Genomic DNA, 14,939 nt, shown 5'->3' on the forward strand with positions numbered 1-14,939 from the left:
CCTATGCGTATCTAAAATTATATTTAACTGTCTAAAAATGTCATTTATAAAAATAGCCTCTGTGGAAATATATGATGGTCCTCTTTAACTCTACAGTCTGATAGTAGTACTACGTTTATAACACATTGTTTTTAAAAATAGCTCGGTTGAGTAGGCATAACAAAAGAGAATTATTTCACATTGTGCTCAGAAATGTATCGTACTACAAGAAAAACATATTTTTAATGTTATTTATATTTATATATTTTTTTTTTTACTGCAATAAATTTAAGAAATTTTATTTTGAACCAGTTTCATAAAACTCGGAGATTTCATAATTCGACCCATGTGTTTTGTAAGTGCGTTTATTGGTTCAAGCCTAATAAATGAGGAACCGATTTCAATGGTTTTTTTTTTTTTAGATATTATTGTCGGTAACCTGCCTCTGATAGTCTTGTAATATTATTTAAACTAACTCAAGCCCTAGATTTTTAAATAACGGATAAAAATACTAAAATGTAGGTAATTAAAAAGAAAAAAAAATTAAATGTATGTTGGTATGTATCATAAAATGTTGTTCTTTTTGTTCATAAAATGTATGTTCATAAATGTTGTTCTTTATTACACGACTGCCCAAATTGGAGAGTAATGTATTTAGGGTTTATGTATGTTTGTTCTACCGTAGCAGCTCAACGGCTGAACCGATTTAGATGTATGACCCCGCGTTAGAATCCTTACGTTACCGGTAGTGTCATAGATTATGTATAAACATGTACATATATTTTTAAATAAATTTAAAAATTTGAAAACAAAATTATATTATATGCAAAATTGTCACCAGCACAATCTTTAATTATCGTATATTATTAATTATCATATAATTTTTTTTTTTTTGCAGTCTTGTTTTTTATTTTTTAATATTTATTTATTTTTTGTCTGTATATCTCAACTCGGTTTATTGTTTAATGAATAACACTTGATATAGACATTTATATGTAAGGGCGAATATTTAGTTAAGTTTTAAAAAATCTGTTTAAGAACAGGGATTTGACTTGGAGAAAATTTGATTCATATGTGTTCTGTACTTACCTAAAATTATCAACAGATATAAGATTGTTGATAATAATAATTTCTTTTATTTTTTCATAAACTTGTCCGTAACACTCTTTTATCGTCGTCATTCGTATAATCTTTTACAGTTTTAAAGTGTGTGAAATGAAAACAGACTTTGTAAAGTTAAGTTGTACAGACTCGAAACCTCTTTTTCTTCGATTTAGGAGTTAACGGTATTGAAACAAGTTTCTTTTCTTATTAAAGAATTAGGCGTTTCCCCCTTAAAAATAGGAATTGTATTAAATCTTTATTGTTCCTGTTAATTTATTTGATTTTTTTATATTTGTACATTTATCTACCCTTCTTAGCTTCGTCATAACTTGTTGACGCATTTCAGATATTTTTCATTTTCACAACTTGTTGTACTCAGGTGATTTAGTTATAATAAAGCTAAGAAAGGTAAAGGTAATTGTTCTCAATATAAAAATTATGATGATTTTAGCAGAAAATTTACGTATTTTAATAATAATTTTATTTAAAAAATGTTTATTTCTTTCAAAACTGGAAGTAAACTTTATCATAGAAATGAAAGAAAAGATGTAAATGTTTGAAAAATTACTTTTACTTTCAATATTCGCTAGTATTTTAATAGGTGTATCAAAATCAATACACTTTTGTTATTTGATAAACTGTTATGTTTAAATTTATTTAAATGTTTGCGAGCTGTATTACGTGTAACTGCATCGTGTAGTACTGCGATGTGATTGTATTTTCATCATCTGAAACCCGAAACTGTCAGATTTATTTTTCTGTAAGTAGTTTCTAAGATATACTCAGGGTTTTTTCGTAACGAAACTTATAACCCGATAAAATTTAGGCGATAAAATAATTTTATCGCCTAATATTTCCACATTAACACATCCCAACCTGTTAGGGGGAAGACACCCAAGTTGTAACGTTACCGGTCGCCACAACAACCCCTCCGTTCAGAGCACTGAGAGGCTTTACCGGAGGTCGTCTTTAGACCCTCTAACTGATTACATCTCACAGTCATCAGACAGGCCTCGGTCGGGATGCCACCGATGTAAATGGCTCGACAGACATTTGCATCAGTAAAATACAAATCAAATTTCGCCTTCACGTAGGCCTCAAACGGGCATCTTCACATCCAACCTAACATGATTCCCTCAAACCAACTGACCGAAACAGCGGAAGCGCGAACCTCGCGCCTAGGCCAGATTTGACAGCACCGTTCATGACTGTGAATGCCTCAGAAAACGAACGAGTTTGAAGTTAAATCAGTGCTACACTCATACCAATCAAAATTATGTTTTACGCAACATAGAAAATCAGATCTTCATGTAAACAAGTTGACCAATTTAAGTCACGTTACAAGGAGAACGTAACCTCATTCTGGTCTGCGCAGGAGCAGGGGAAAAACCGGCCCCACACTAACACAACTGAAGCGCACAGATTATAACCGGGTATTTCTAAATATTGTGAGAAATTTTCCGTCGGTAAATGGTGAATTTTATAATTTAATAGCATTAAAAATAAAACTATTAATAAACTTAACCGTAAATTATATAGAGCAGTGATATAATGTTAAGTTAAATCTTACTATTTATAGCTCTCTTGTTTACTTTTTTCTAGCATTCACCTCCTTATTCCCTGTACTTGTTTGAGAAATTTTTCTCTCATTTTTGAATAAGTATAAAAATCTTTCATAGAAGTATCTTTTGTTTGCTGTTATGAAGAGTACAATAAATTTATAACAGTATTTTTTATTACGTTTACATGTTACGAGTAAAATTATCATTTTTGTTTTTGAAAATCAGGATATTTCATTACTACAACTCGCTATATTTTTTTTAAAAAACAGTTAACTATTTAGCGTAGTATATTTGCGAAAGCTTCAAAATTGTTTGTATTTTACATTCCAAAGGTGTTGTTTCAGCTTTTAGAAATGGGGGCAAATAGGCTCAAGTATAAATATCAACAAGATTCCGAAGATGATATATCCAGAGAAAAAAGAATGCATTTGCATAGTGATTTTGTTTTCTTTCTTTTTTTTAAGAACCTCAACTATTTTAGTTCATATACTAACGTTAAAAAAAGAATCAGTATTTGGAAGTACAGATTTAATCAGTAAGTAATATACAGCATTGGCTGAATACAGCATTTTTAAGATTTTTTGTGATATTATATGCAGTTCCTTATAAAAAATGGGTTAAGATACAGTATCATCGCACAATTTTTGGTAAAAGAAATAAAGTTAAATACCGTTGGTCAGTTTGCAAAGTATGCTATGAAATAAAAATGAATATTTAAAATTTTGATTATAACTTCAAAGTTTTTTGTTTTAATCGGGCTATTGTCTAATCACACAAAATAAAAATATCTTGTTTTTTTAAAAAAAGTTTTTTTGTTAATTTTACGTTGTATTATTGTGTAGATTTTGCTCAGAGATTAAAACACGCCATTTCATCTGTTGTTTTTCAATTATGTAACAAGATTCATTTCACTATTTTGCTTTGATTCCATGAAGTATTTAAATACTAGTATTTTTAATAATAATAATAGCAATAATAATTCATCGCTGAATAGTCATGAAATAATGATTAAAACAAAAAAACCGATTTATGATCCAACTATAATGATTATCGCTAACTGAGTGAATTTAATTTACTTCGTGATTCTGTTGATGTTATTACGTTTACCAGTGGGGAAAGTAATCCTGTTTTTGTTGTTCTAATATTTTTTTATTAATTTGTTTTTATCCTGGCGTAGTTTTTTTCATTACATAATTAAACGAAAGATATGAAGAGAACTAACTAGAAAGTAGGCTCTGTTGATATGTTGCTACAAAGAAAAGGTAAATTTATTAAGCATAAAGAGAAAAATTTTATGAAGATGATAAGGAGAAGGGAAACACCTTAGCTAGCGCTTATGGTATTTAGAAATTGCCTTCACTGAAAAATCATTGAGAGATAAGTGGAAAAGAGAAGAAGGATTCGTACACTTACATAAATTAGGAAGAGTCTCAGTCTAGTGGAAATGAAAAGAGATGCTCGGAACAGTGATATATAGAAGGCGTCCTATTAAAACCTTCTGAAAATCAAATTCGCGAAAATTTTAAACGACTTTATTCTTTAATTACAGTAATATCTAATTTTAATTTTTATTAATGGAAAAACCGGTTTAGTAGTTAGGGTTTTGGTTGATACTTGCAATTATCGAAAAACATCTCTTTCGGCACGCTGGAAGGCACCGGTGCTAAATAGGGGATAAAAAAGATTTCCACTTTAAAGTTAAGAAAAACTTCAAATTTACTCTCACTACGACAATGCTTGCATGTGAAAAAACGTTTCACATGTTTAGCATTTGACAAGCCCCATCTTACAATTCCAGCAATATTTTGGTCATTCCTTGTCGTAAGGGTTGGTCATATCAAAAATTGTTTCAGACAAAAGTTTTAGGTAATATTTAGACGAACCCACCGGGTTGGTCTACTGGTGAACTCGTCTTCCCAAATCAGCTGATTTGGAAGTCAAGAGTTCCAGCATTCAAGTCTTAGTAAAGTCAGTTATTTTTGCTCGGAATTAAATACTAGATCGTGGATACCGGTGTTCTTTGGTGGTTGGGTTTCAATTAACCACACATCTCAGGAATGGTCGAATTGAGAACGTACAAGACTACACTTCATTTACACTCATACATATCATCCTCATTCATCCTCTGAAGTATTATCTGAACGGTAGTTGCCGGAGGGTAAACAGGAAAAGAAAGGTAATATTTAGAGGACTAACGACCACTTCAAACCGATTCGATACTGTGCCTATTAAGGAAGGTATGATTTTTTGTCTTAGAAACCCCATTTTTTACATTCCCTGGGCTAATGATTGGTGATATCAAAAAACCTTACTTACATAAGTTTTAGACCCTTATCCTAATAAGAGTAGGATTTAAACGATTTCGATATTTTAGATAGAGATATTTTGTTTTTGCGGAAAAGCCCCCGCCCATTTTTAAGGAAATATTTGAAAGTGATTGACGCAAAATTACGGCAGTTATCACATCCAAAGTAAAGTGAAATATATATATATATATTTAAACTTTTCAGCTGATGGTAGTTTTGGGGTGTGGAGGATGTGAAACGCAAAGATATGACGAAAGTTTCCGAAAGTCGAATCATGGTACCTATTACAATAGGTAGCTTTCTTATGAAATCAACTTAAATAGCAAACTGGTAAAACTGAAGCAAAATTAATACGATTACATAAACAGGATTTCCCGCCTACGATGTATTACAATCGTCGGTCGTAAAACCACTAAAAGAGATATATAAGTTTTTTTTTTTAATGCGGAGTTGCCATCTTCTGCCCGTGGGGAGTAATTTGTGCTTTTGACTTATAATTCAGATTTTTGGTTTTGTTTTACATTATTTTTGTTTTTGATCTATTTATTACCAGTTTTTGCTCTTTTGTTCCCTATCCTCTTCTCTGGATGGAGGAATGTTAATATTAATCAGCTTTTACCTATAACTAGGATGGAAACTCAATTTAAATTTAAAAAATGTTCCGTACGATATCATCTTCAAATTTCTTGTTTTCTTTAATTAATACCACCCTGAAATTTTCTGTTAAACTGCATAAACGTTTTTGTAATAAAATTACAAGACTGTACTTCTTCAAGAGATTTTGCTTAAAATTTTGGTAGACAGACAAAGTTTAATTTTAAATTAAGATAAGTGTATGTATTTTTATAATGTAAGGGTTTCTTTAAACAAAAATAGTTAAATTAGGTTGAATTATATACATATACATATACAACATAGAATTTTACAACATAGAATCTTACGGTTGAGTGAGGATTCATTTTTTGTTGTTTTTATAAAGGTTTTCTACGAGACAGAATTTTACGGGAATTATTCAGAATAAAGAATAATGATTTAAAATTTGCTACAGCAATAGATGGAATACATCTTTTTAATTTTTATCGAGAACTCCATAATTGTTTTAGTGAGGTATGTTTAACTGTTACATATTTTTTTCCGACATGTGTGTTTTATAATTAGCAATAAATTTTATTAAGTATATTGTAATTATAATTTTTTTTTATTACCTGAAGGAGGTCGGATAGCGACTCCAAGATTGAGGGCTTGCAATTTTGCCAAAGCGACTTTCTGCAGTACACGTCGTTCAATATCGGTGAGTTGCAATAAAGACGTGTCCTCCAGCGTAATACTTCTACCCGTAACATTTGTCCATACACAGTTACCCTGGAACATAAATAATGTAATTTAATAGAATTACCATAAAGAAAAAGCGAACCATTTTATAACTGGCATAATGTAATACGAAAAATAAATTAAAACACATGCGAAGATTTTTTGATTTCACACTTTTGATTTCTTTATGTTTAAACGTTAAAATTTCTAAAAATTTCTACAGAACCTAGATTTAATTCTTATATTTTATTCTAAAATATATAATCGTTGGATACATTTTTTAAAGTAAATATGCATTAAGCCAATTTTTTTCTTTTATCAAAAAGACACGCTTAAAAGGAGTGTTACTTTTCTACCTTTTGCTCTTTTTTTTTATAAGAAAAAGTAAATTTCTGTTCATAAAATATTTTTATAAATATGCCGGTGTAGACTAAGAAATAAAACGAACGTACCCTAGAAGTGATGTTTCTGCAAAATCAACAATACAAGATTTAGTGAAAAAATGGCGAACAACCGGGTCTGTTACCAATGCGAAGAGAGTGAAACAATCAACTGTTGGAACTACGGAAGTTGTAGCTGATGTAGCGAATCGTATTGGAAGGAGCCTCAGAAGTCAACACGACGATTAGCTCAACTAACTGAAGTTTCTCTAACATTGTGTCGGTGTATGCTTAACGGTTTACAAATGAAAGCATATTGTGTAAATGTTGTGCATGAATTAAAGTAACATGATAAAATAAACGAGTAAATTACTGTCAGTGGCTCTTACAGAATGTTAGCGGATTCATTGATCCTGTTCTTTTCATTTCAACAGATGTGGCGCGATTCCATTTATCAGGCCACGCACATTTTCAGAACACGCGCGTTGGACCACACAAAACCCATCAAAACCACTCCATTATTTAAAAATGTGTTTAGAGTGCAATTTCTGGAAGCCGGATCATCGGAGCAATATTTTTTAAAGAGACTCCGAATACCCACCAAAAAATAATCCGACTGTATTAAAAACTTACGCACAACTTAATTTCATAAGAACTTTCTTATGGATACTTCTACCAAGACGGAGCGACATACCATACTTCTGATTTGTTGTCTCTTCTTCTTCTGATCTTTCACGAAGGATAGGACAATCAGTAAGAACTTGTTGCCATAAATAATTTAATATATTACTTTTTGTATTTGACTTTTACGTTTTTATTTCCTGGGGCCAGTTTTATATATATATACAGGTTTATCATAAAAGAATGGTGCGGTTTTGAACATGGTTAAAATTAAAACAGAATTACTTACAGTTTATGTTTTTTATTTTTCAAATTTGTTGTCTCAAACATTTTTTTACATAATTAATAAATTTCAATATGTGCGCCCTTAGTCGCTCGACAAATGTCCAAACGATATTCAACTTCTCTCCAAACATTAGTTAACATTTCTTCGTTAATGGTTGTCATTGCTTCATTAATCCTGTTTTTCAAGCGCTTTAGGTCGTTCAAATTTTTTATGTATAAACAACGCTTTTGATGTACCCCACAAGAAAAAATCGCAAGATGTCAGGTCTGGACTCCTTGGAGACCAAAGTACGGATCCTTGCCGGCCTGTCCATCGATCTCCAAATTTTTCGTTCAAAGCGTCCGTGACCGATGCATTGAAGTGCGGGGGAGCACCATCTTGTTGGAAATGAAGTCGATGAATGTTTTCGAGTTCATTCAGCTGAGGAAAGCAATAATCGGTTAACATGCCAAGATACACAACTTCATTAATTGTTTTTTCAGGAAAGAAGAAAGGCCCTATCACACGATTTTTCATCACCACACCAAACATTAACTTTAGGCGAATCGCGTTGTTTCTCAATAATTGCGTCTGGGTTTTCAGAGCCCCATATTCGGGAATTGTGTCTGTTAACACATTCATTCACACGGAATGTAGCTTCGTCTGTGAATCGTATATCGTATAAATCCTATCTATAAATGTATATCATCTAAACATGATTCGTTTTCACTTATTCTGTCCAACATTTCAACAGCGAAATCGTAACGTTTTACACTATCATCGGGTTTCAATTCCTGCAGTATCTGAATTTTATAAGCGTGTAATTTCAGTTTTTACGTAAAACTTTGTGGACTGTTGGTTTTGGAATACCTAATTCGACGCTTCGAATTGCCGATTGTCTAATTAGTTCAACCGTTTCGTCTGGTACACTTGGTCTGCCGGTTGATTTGTGTTTCTCAACCGATCCAGTTTCTTCGAATTGTTTGAACCAACGTGTTGTGTTATATTTGTGTGGTGCATCTCTTCCGAATTCACGTCGAAACGCACGTTGAACTAAAATTACGGATTTTAATTCAGCCATCAATATAACACACCTTGCTTTGTCTTTATCCGAGAACATAGTAACTCGCTAAACTCACCGCAACAACAATACAAGAACTGAAGTTGTGATTACAACTGCTGATAAACAAACTTTTGGGTTGGAAGCTTTCAGGGGTACCAATATAACATCTAGAAATTTCCCTACAATCTTCCTATGAATTACTGAAACCGCACCATTCTTTTATGATAACTCTGTATGTATGGACTCACTTGTATATATATATATGTATATATATAGTTTGTAATAAACTACATCTTCTATATACATATATAAAAATGAATGTTTATTTGTTTGTCCGGTACGCGTTCCTATAGCATTCATTCGATTGCGATGAAACTGTGGTGAACTATTGTGCGCACGCTTGCAAAGGTTTCTGATTTATTTTGGACCCGCCAGGTGGTGCTGGAAGTCGAGATAGTTCCGAAAATTGCATTTGTGGTCCGATTTGGTTCATATTCAGAATATATATTTGTTGCGTGAAAAGAAATATTTTTTGCGAAAAATGGATCTGGCAGATGGCGCTGGGGTTGAGATATTTAGAAAAATTCAGTCACATAATAACTGTTTCAGGAAGTCTATATTGACAACGATCGATATAAACGATAACTCTCGATATATACAACTATATTAAATTTAGTAAAAGACGTTTTAGATTTTATTTATACTTTTTTTATGATTTTAATTTTTTATGTTATAGTTTTTGTTTTTTTTATGAGTTTAATGAATACAGGGGAGCCAAAGGTTCAGAGCCCCCTGATTAAGAAGGGCAAGTGAAGCGAGCCTTGACTGGCTAAACATCCCTGATCGTGATGGGAAACACAAGTAATCATGCAGCGCGGGCGAAGCCAAGGGTCTGCTAGTGTTTAATATTTACATTCAAATATATTCAAAAATGTAATAATACGTCTACTTCTAATCAGACCTATTGACTGGCTTGTATGCACATCATTTTACTACTTGCGATCTTGATTAAATACGTAAATTCGGCTGTAAATTTTAACCCCGTTTCATGCGGGAGAATTTTATCTATGACGTACGTATGTGTACTGACTCTTTTTATAAATTTGTTTTAAAAAGTATGAAAGTTATATTTTTGTAAATAATTGTTTACTATTTCATAAAATAATTTTGTCAACTACCTATAAATATTGTTATATATATTTTATTACTTAATTAATATTTGCCTTAATTTAAACATGTGATAATTATGAATCAATTAAAACTATTTGAACTGTTTAATTTTACCGTTATTTATTGTAGTTTTAAAAGAAGTAATTAAATTTAAATACTGTTATTCCTTTATAGCGTTTAAATACTCTTGCGTTTATAACCCTATTTGCGTTGACCCAAGCTTTGTCAAGGTTATAAATTGTCCGATATTTTTCTACGAAATAGTCAGATTTTATCTAAATGGTTTTGGCAGCATATAATAGTGTCAGTTTTTTTATTTTTTATTAAACAGCTATTTCTTCCCTTGTTTTTAAAGTTAATAATTATTTTACTTATGTATTTATTTTTTAATTGTTGGTCCGTGAAAAGTATGATAAAATACCGTTTAAACAAAACGTTTAAAAAATTTAGTTTATTTTTGGGATAAATAAAATTGTTATAATGGATTCATTTGTAGTTTTGTTAAGCGAATATATTTAGTTGAAGCCGTAAAACGAAGCGTACATCGAGCGTTAAACTTACTTCAAAGAAAATACCTTACATTTTTAGTGCTTTTATACCGGTATTTAAAATTCTTTTACTACGACGGCCCGTAACTCAAGACGCTGATTATACTGTAAAATTAAAAGTTAAGAGTTATACCTAAGGAATTTTTCTTTAAAAAATTATTCCTAATATGTATGAAACTGCTTTAAACGGTGAATACCACGATTCAACGCGTAGATATACACATATAAAGATAATTTATTAATAGCATTTACGAGGTTTGTGGATATAAAATAAATTATCCGTGAAATCTTCTTTATTTCTAAGTTCCTAATTTGTTATCTATTACTTCATCGATTTCTCAAGTTGTTCCTATATTGTATATGTATATAGAACGACGTATATAATTAAGCTATACGATCTAACAAGAGTTTTTGTAAAACAATATGATATCCTTAGTAGAGTCTATGCGTTTATTTATGTCTAGGCTGACATAAATTTAAGAGTATCGGGGTTTTAATCTGTTATAATATCTCTTGGATGAGGTGTACAGTGCTGATTTAGACTAGAATCAAAAATAAAAAAGAGCAGTTTTTATTTTCCATGGCTGTAGATTCTTCTCAAACTTTATGCTTGACAGCGCCACTTGCTAGTAAATTAGCTAGCGTCACTAACTCCTCGACAAAAAGCCTTTTCTGTATTGTGGTTTTAAAAATGTGGATTTTTAATTACAGTACGACATTCGTTCCATAAAAATGTTTAATTATGTTACACCAAGTGACAGTCGGTAGCATAATCGATTTGAAACGATCGGATGTATATGTAAAGGAAAGAGTACGGGACGACCAAGAGTGTCTGAAGAAATTGTTGAACATGTCATGGAATTGTTCCTTCGTAGTCCTAAAAATCTGTTATCAATGACAGTATGGAATGTTTTAAGAAAACGCTTACAAACGCGTGTATATATTTACAGCTGTTACAGTTGAATCTAGTGAGTATGTTTTGCGTGCTGACTTCGCAATCGAAGTGTTATTGCATGAAGATGACAACTTGCTTGATCGTATTGTGTTTATTGATGAATCAATATTTTATCTTAGTGGAAAAGTTAACGCTCCATAATGTCCGTATCTGGGTAGTTAGAAATTTCCACGAACTTTTACAATGCGACTCCATAATGTCCGTATCTGGGTAGTTAGAAATTTCCACGAACTTTTACAATGCGATAGGGCTCCCCAAAACTGAATGTTTTCTGTGCAATTTCCCGACGTCAAGTTTACAGGCTGATGGAAGCGTAAAAGGAATTGCTTATTTGGATACGCTGCGTACACGACGCTTTCCTCAACTGTAAATTGGATCAATTTTTTTTCCAACAAGGTAGTGCACCTCCTCGTTGGTATAACACTGTCCGGATGATTGAAGTTTTCCCCGACCGCTTTGTCGGTCGACATGGATAAGTAATTTTCATAATTTAATGAATACACACTACAATAGGGAGATGTTTGGAGTTCAAAGGATAAAAAATGTGAATATAAAAATTGACAATCGATTAAGAGTGATCAAAATCGAAACATGAACATCAAAGTAGCGAGAAACGTTTTGAATTTCAGCTGTGTAAAGACTTTTAAGTTTTCAAAAAAGCATTGATTTCAGGAATAGATGTGGTGGTTCTTGTTTGAATCATTCATCTTAACTTTTAATGGTAAGAGCTAACAATAAGTTTATGAAAGTTCATAAAATTTTTCAAAATTTCTAGAGATTTATTCGTTTCGCAAAAATAGTAGTTAGCTAATTAATCAGATACAGTTTTATTTTTAAATATTATACGAGATAGATGGTTGATTGCATTTTAGTAATAATTTTATTAGATTCAAATAGTACCAGGATCGTTCGTAAAGTACTCGACCAGACATACAGATAGTGTAAATATGACCAAATTATTTATGATATTTATAAAGTATGATCCTTTAGAAGGCGTGCGAAGAACTTACAGACGCATGCGTTATTGCTTATTTATGGCGATTACTAAAGAAAAAAAAACTTTTGAAATTTTCTAAAGTTTGAGCAGTTATTTAATTTTTCAACTTCAATTTTATACATTTTTCAGAAAATTGTAATTTTTTTACTTTGTTAATCGCCACAGATAAACGCACGAGTCTGAAACTTCTCAGTACGCCTTCTAAAGGATAATACTTCATAAATATCATGGTGATTTTCGAGATAGATCGGCCAGATTTGGTTTGATTAATAAATTGCGTATAACTAAACAGCTTCAGGGAGGTGTAAATAAAAATTTGTAGGAAGCAAATGACCCAAAAGAAAAGGTCAAACATGCTACCCTGAAGACATGTGTTACTGAAAATAGTGAAACTGCCATTTTCTTTGATAATTTCCAAATTGTTGGACAACTAATAGCTTTTCACTATCTTTTCCACTACATTAGTTGAATAAAAATTGTCTAAAACTTCTCAGTACGCCTTCTAAAGGATAATACTTCATAATGCTTTTCGAGATAAATTGGCTTGATTACTGCTTTGTACAGAGTGTAGGGCCATTGATAATGTACACAAAGTCTTATAGATGTGGCCCAGCTAGATAGCTGAACGTACTAAAGTAATTTGAGATTTTGCGAGAATCAATTCTGGTTTTGATCTGCAAGTTAATCGGAAAACCGAAAGGGAAAGGAACATATCTGTTGGCTTTCTGAGATTTTCAGCCCTGCAAGCGTGGCTTAGGTGGTCTGATGCGGTTATCGAAGTATAAATAGAATAGCAACTCAGGTAGCTAGGGGCCCGGTTTGGGAGCTTACTTTGCCAAGATAGGCGTTTTGGCATCCAGCCCCGGTTAGCTGAGATATTGCTGTTAGAATGAGAATGGATGTGTGGAGAACTCTGTGACGCAGTTGCGATGTGGGAGAGTATAAGCATTCGCCTCGCTTCCGAAAGCGGACCAAAGCAGAGAGAGATGGGATATGTTTTCATTAAAAGCTTATTAAAGACTTTGAGTAAATTGAATTGTAGGACAAAATTGTCGTTTTTGCGATCAACACTTGTTTTGTTGGTACGATAATAATATTTTTGGTGTTTAAAAAGGTCAAGTATTTGAGTGCATAGTCTAATCGAAGCCAAATATAGGAAGAGGTTTTCTGTGAAACCTTTGTTGTTAGAGGAAAGCACGGGGATCGCGCTTCCGCGAATCGGTTAAATTGATAGTTGAAAATTGTAAGTTATGGTAGGTGGTCGTTGTTGGAGGAAGCGCTTCGAAGGTGACGTAAGTTGTGTACATACACTGATGGAAATGTTTACCGAGGCATTTGCATCGGTGGCATCCTGACAGAGGCCAAACCTGATGACTGTGATAGGTTGTCAGGTTTAGAGGATCTAATAGACGATTTCCGGTAATGCCCATCACCGCTAGGAACGGAGTGGAAGGGGTAATGACCGAAATCGTCACAAGGTGGGTGTCTTCCCAACGAGGGTCAGGATGTTATTTAGTATTTCGTTTTAAAAGATTTAACTCCGATGGACAAACGTATAGAATTAGATTCAACTTTAAACAACCCACCGGGTTGGTCTAGTGGTGAACCCGTCTTCGCATATCAGCTGATTTCGAAGTCGAGAGTTCCAGGTTCAAATCCTAGTAAAGGCAGTTACTTTTATACGGATTTAAATACTAGATCGTGGATACCGGTATTCTTTGGTGGTTGGGTTTCAATTAACTACACATCTCAGAAATGGTCGACCTCGAGACTGTACAAGACTACACTTCACTTACACCCATAATGTTCAGTTTTTGGTTAAGGTCGCAGACACAACGTTGTTTGAGAGCCATCTTTAATTTAATAATGTTCTAAAATGCAAATATTGTTTCATGTAAATCACACAGTAACTCATGTCGTAACTGCATGTAAATTAACTCTCACCTGATCTCAGTCATGAAAGATAGTAGATTTTGCTTAAAGTATGAAAAATGAAGTTCGCAACTAACTTATTCATTTTTGCTTATAAAAGTATATTTTACAAGTATAAATGTTCACTTATATTAAACAAATTTCTACAACAACGATATTTAGTCACCGTTTGAAGACATTCTTTTTGTGTGTTTTCAAGTAAAAAAAAAAAAAAAAAAATGTAGTATAACCATGGACACATTCTCAGTTTGTTTATTTCGTTATAAGTAAAAAGAACATACTTAATTCAAGATTTATTTTTTTTTTGTGTGCTTCAAAATGATTTTAGCTGTTTTCAAGTATGTATATATATATATATATTTTTTTTTTTTGTAATTGCTATCATTGAATCCATAATGTTATCCAAAGTATATATATAAAATTATTTTTCTTTGTGTCTACATTTGTACTTGTGTTACGTAACCTAATTCAAGTGTTTTTTAATTTCTTTTGAAATCACTACCCCAGACCAGACTCTCGATTTCTCTCAAACACATACATATCATCTTCATTCATCCTCTGAAGTAATAACTGACGGTGATTATCACAGGTTAAGCAGGGAAAAAAGATTCAACTTTAAAGGATTCTTTCCCTTCGGTGTCCGTCGACGGTAATCAACCTATTGGATCAAGGTGTGCATCAAACAACAATACCAGTTTGTGAAAACCACAGTGTAATGTCGGTAAGCAAAGAAATTCAAAAGGCAT

At 32.4% G+C, this 14,939-nt stretch overlaps 1 protein-coding gene across 3 annotated transcripts in view; it reads right to left on the reverse strand.

Annotated features, from left to right (window-relative positions):
* The window catches only part of RhoGAP102A (Rho GTPase activating protein at 102A), a 449,504-nt gene that overhangs the window by 105,042 nt on the left and 329,523 nt on the right, over nucleotides 1-14,939 (reverse strand). For all 3 annotated transcript variants that reach the window (XM_075355555.1, XM_075355554.1, XM_075355556.1), the window contains one exon: nucleotides 6,157-6,313. In XM_075355555.1, coding sequence (XP_075211670.1) covers nucleotides 6,157-6,313 — 157 coding nt within the window. The remainder of the gene's footprint in view (nucleotides 1-6,156; nucleotides 6,314-14,939) is intronic.

The sequence above is a fragment of the Lycorma delicatula genome, chromosome 2 (assembly GCF_047948215.1).
Source record: "Lycorma delicatula isolate Av1 chromosome 2, ASM4794821v1, whole genome shotgun sequence".
NCBI classification, from domain to species: Eukaryota; Metazoa; Arthropoda; class Insecta; order Hemiptera; family Fulgoridae; genus Lycorma; species Lycorma delicatula.